Raw genomic sequence first — 3,731 nt, 5'->3', positions numbered from 1 at the left:
ATTAGTGATTGCCTTTTTATTAGGTGGGCATCACCCTCTTCACCTTCCCTTGGAAATTAAATACATAACACACCAAGGTAGCAAATCTATCTGACTTTGCCTGAATTTGAAAAGCTACTTAGGGGCTGATCCAGTTATTACTTTGATAGAAGAACTATAGAATGGAAGTTAGCCAAATGCTAAAAAAAGAAAATGGAAGTTATTGCCATATGTCCAGGTCATCATCACAAATCAAGCTTCACTTAAGGGAGTGAATATCTTTTATCTCCTTGTTGTTCTTTCCCTCTTCCCTCTTCTTTTTGGTTGGAAGAATGGGGAAGGAAGAAATAGTTAAGGTGGGTACAAATTCTGCCTCAACAGATTAAAACAGATTAGAATCTGTTATAATTTCAAAATGGTCAGACTGTTCAAGCATCTATTATTTATCTAATTCCTTTTACAGCTGGTAACAGAGTTCTCTAGACTATTTATTAAGTTCCACACTTTAAAAATTAAAATACATAGGAAACTCCATGCAATTTGATCCATATTATTACAAGATGATGAGCTCATATTATTACCCTTACAATACCTATAAAGCTTCCTAATTTAAGACCACATTGTCTGAAAAAACAATATGGTGTTCCTACCTGAACAATATATGTTCCTACCTGAATGCTACAATCATCCTATGATATTCTGCTCAGGGTGCCTTTCATGGAATATTTAAATCTTTCCTAATATACTTCTCCAAGCTTTCTTTACATCCTTGTTACGCAAAGTATATATAACAGGATTTAGTAATGGAATCAAGATGCTGTACATTAGTGGGACTAGCTTTGCATTGAGAGAAGACTGGGAGGGGACAGGTCTCAAGTAGGTGAAAATGCAGCTGCCATAAAAAAGTAGAACCACTGTAAGATGAGAGGAGCAGGTGGAAAATGCTTTTTGTCTTCTTTCTGCAGAATGCATCTTCAAGACTGTGGAAATGATGGATGCATATGAGAGAAGGATACAAAAAAGAGGTGTCCAAGCTATGAGTAATCCAATAGTTAGCAAGAGCTTTTGATTGAGGGAGATGTCTCCACATGACAGCTTTAGTAGTGGAGGAATATCACAGTAGAATGCATCTAGGTGATTGTCTTCACAAAAAGGTAACTGAAAGGCAAAATATGTATGTACTGCAGAGTTAAGAAAACCTCCAACCCAGCAAGCTATAGTTAGTTGGAGGCAGACACATCTTCTCATAAGTAATGAGTAGCGCAAAGGATTGCAAATAGCAACATAGCGATCCAAAGCCATTACTGCCAGAAGAAGGCATTCTGTTCCTACAAAGGAGAAGAAAAAGTACAGTTGGAGAACACAGGCTGTGTAAGAAATGCTGCTTCTGTCTTGGAGAATAAGATCCAGCATCTGTGGAATTGTGGTGGTAGTGTAGCAGATGTCAAGGAAAGACAGGTTACCCAGGAAAAAATACATGGGGGTTCTGAGTTTCTGATCCAAAATTGCTATGGTGATAATGAAGGTATTCCACAGTATTGTGAATAGATAGATAGTCAGGAATACACTGAAGATCAAGGACTGTAGTTCCTCCAGGTTTCGAAAGCCAAGGATGATGAACTCTGAAAGTTTAGTTTGGTTTTGTATTTCCATGCCTCATCCCAAATAAGGTATTCTTTTTTTTTGGGGGGGGGGGTAGATTAAAGAAAAAAAAATCAAAATAAGTCTTGTGAAGATATACCTTTTTCCTCCTTTTTTGGGTGGTGGTGGTTATCAACAGATTGTGAACATTTTAATGAAGTCATGAGGTAAAGAAATACATCCCCTGGGGGAGATGGGTGGCATACAAATTTAATAAATAAATAAATAAAAATCCTGTATCAGATCCAGGATCTATGCCTTCCAGCATCTAGAATCTTTTTCAGCCATTAATGTCCAAAAATATTAATGCGGATTTGAAACGAAACAAAAAACAAAACAAAACAGAAACAAAACCCAGAAACCTCTTTTTCAAATCTATATAAGTTCCCAATAGCTAGTATACTAATTTGCATGTTCTGAAAATTTTTTGCTATAGGGTTCATGGAACATGTCTACTGTTGTTTAAAGAGAATGATATATCATCTACACTTTACATGCTGAATGTTATCTACCTAACTTCAAGCTGAACTTGAACTCTTGTAACTTCTCAGTCATACCCATGTAATTTCCTTGACAGCAATATGGAAGTAGTTTACCAATGTTTTCTTTCTTTCTTTCTTTCTTTCTTTCTTTCTTTCTTTCTTTCTTTCTTTCTTTCTTTCTTTCTTTCTTTCTTTCTTTCTTTCTTTCTCTTTCCTTCCTTCCTTCCTTCCTTCCTTCCTTCCTTCCTTCCTTCCTTCCTTCCTTCCTTCCTTCCTTCCTTCCTTCCCTCTTTTTTTCTCCTAACTACTTACACAGAAAAGCAGTGCATGGTGCCTGGAGCTATTATCACATGGAGAATGGATTCCCTCAGCCTCAGTTAGAAACATTAACTCATCTGGGCTTGATTTTGTGGAATGGGCTTCAATGAGAATATGGCTATATCATTAGCACTGTCAACTCAAGAATAGTAGATACTTCACATTTCTTTTAAATCTGTTGTTTCATGCCTTGGATTCTTTCATAATTAAATAATGGCATACAGATGGAATACTGTATATGGCAGGACAAAGAATAATGAATATCATCGCGCAAATAGCATTTGTCATATGCGTGCATGTGACCAGCAGAGATGGGAAAAAGTCAGAATTTTGTGGGACGTTGCACTTTATTTATATGTATTTGGAATATCTTTTTGAGTATTCCCATAGATTAATACTGACCATAAGCTATCAGCCAATATTATTAGAAAATAGTATTTTAACCAGTTAATTGCAATACAAGTGAGTTTTATAAGTAATTACATATTCATAATATCAGAAGATGTATTACCATTCAAAATACTTGGGACTGCAAGCATAGTGAAAATATCTATTTAATAATAAAGAGCCCTTGAGTCTAATGGGAAATATTCCCAGGATTGTAGTCTTAGAATGTAGATCCTATGGAATCACTAAAGGATGATTTAATTCTTGTTAATAAGGCAACTAACAATCCAGATGGCCTACTTCTTGAGCAATCTCATTCACATTATATGTACAATAAAGCTCAAGTTATATTATATTACAAATTCATGTAATTTTTAAATAATTCCTTGTTTAATTACATTACACTGACAGGAGTTTTATTTTATATGAACCATTTCCTCAATATTAGCTTCCAATGTGGGTCATAGATATATGCTTATCTACCCCTAAAATGTTCCCTTTTTTACCTGCAAAAGAACCATTCTTGTTCCATTCTTCTCTTCCAACTTCTGAATGCTCTTCTGCATTTGATTTTTAAAACTGACAATATGCACTTGGGGATTTCTACCCCAAGAGTTTCTGAACAGAAACATTCCAGATATATTGTGAAGTCTTTAGCTAATCAACATCATAACTAAATTGCATAGTTAGTTTCTGTGTGTTTTTAGTGAAGTAAGACATGAATCACCTCACACAGTAACAGTATTATCCAGGTATTTTAAAGAAATATGCATTATTTGATAACCTTTATTTATTTATGCATTTATTTAGTAAATTTATATAGCTGCCCATCTCACAAAACATAACTCTGGGTGGCGTACAATACATCAAAACAATAAAACACTCAAAAATGAATAAATCAGAAAATATAATTTATTAATTACT

General features: G+C 34.7%; 1 protein-coding gene across 1 annotated transcript; it reads right to left on the bottom strand.

The window, feature by feature from the left end:
* Positions 1-705: 705 nt before the first annotated feature.
* On the bottom strand, positions 706-1,632 carry LOC107326425 (olfactory receptor 5V1-like). Its single transcript, XM_015890122.2, has one exon. It carries the CDS (start codon positions 1,630-1,632, stop codon positions 706-708), a length of 927 nt encoding a protein of 308 aa, XP_015745608.2.
* Positions 1,633-3,731: the final 2,099 nt, after the last annotated feature.

The sequence above is a fragment of the Python bivittatus genome, unplaced genomic scaffold (assembly GCF_059951505.1).
Source record: "Python bivittatus isolate LINGU-HERP-01145 unplaced genomic scaffold, Pbiv_v1 ctg000470_np1212, whole genome shotgun sequence".
NCBI lineage: Eukaryota > Metazoa > Chordata > Lepidosauria > Squamata > Pythonidae > Python > Python bivittatus.
The sequence above is the reverse complement of the archived record's forward strand: the minus strand, read 5'-3'. Positions and strand labels throughout refer to the sequence as shown.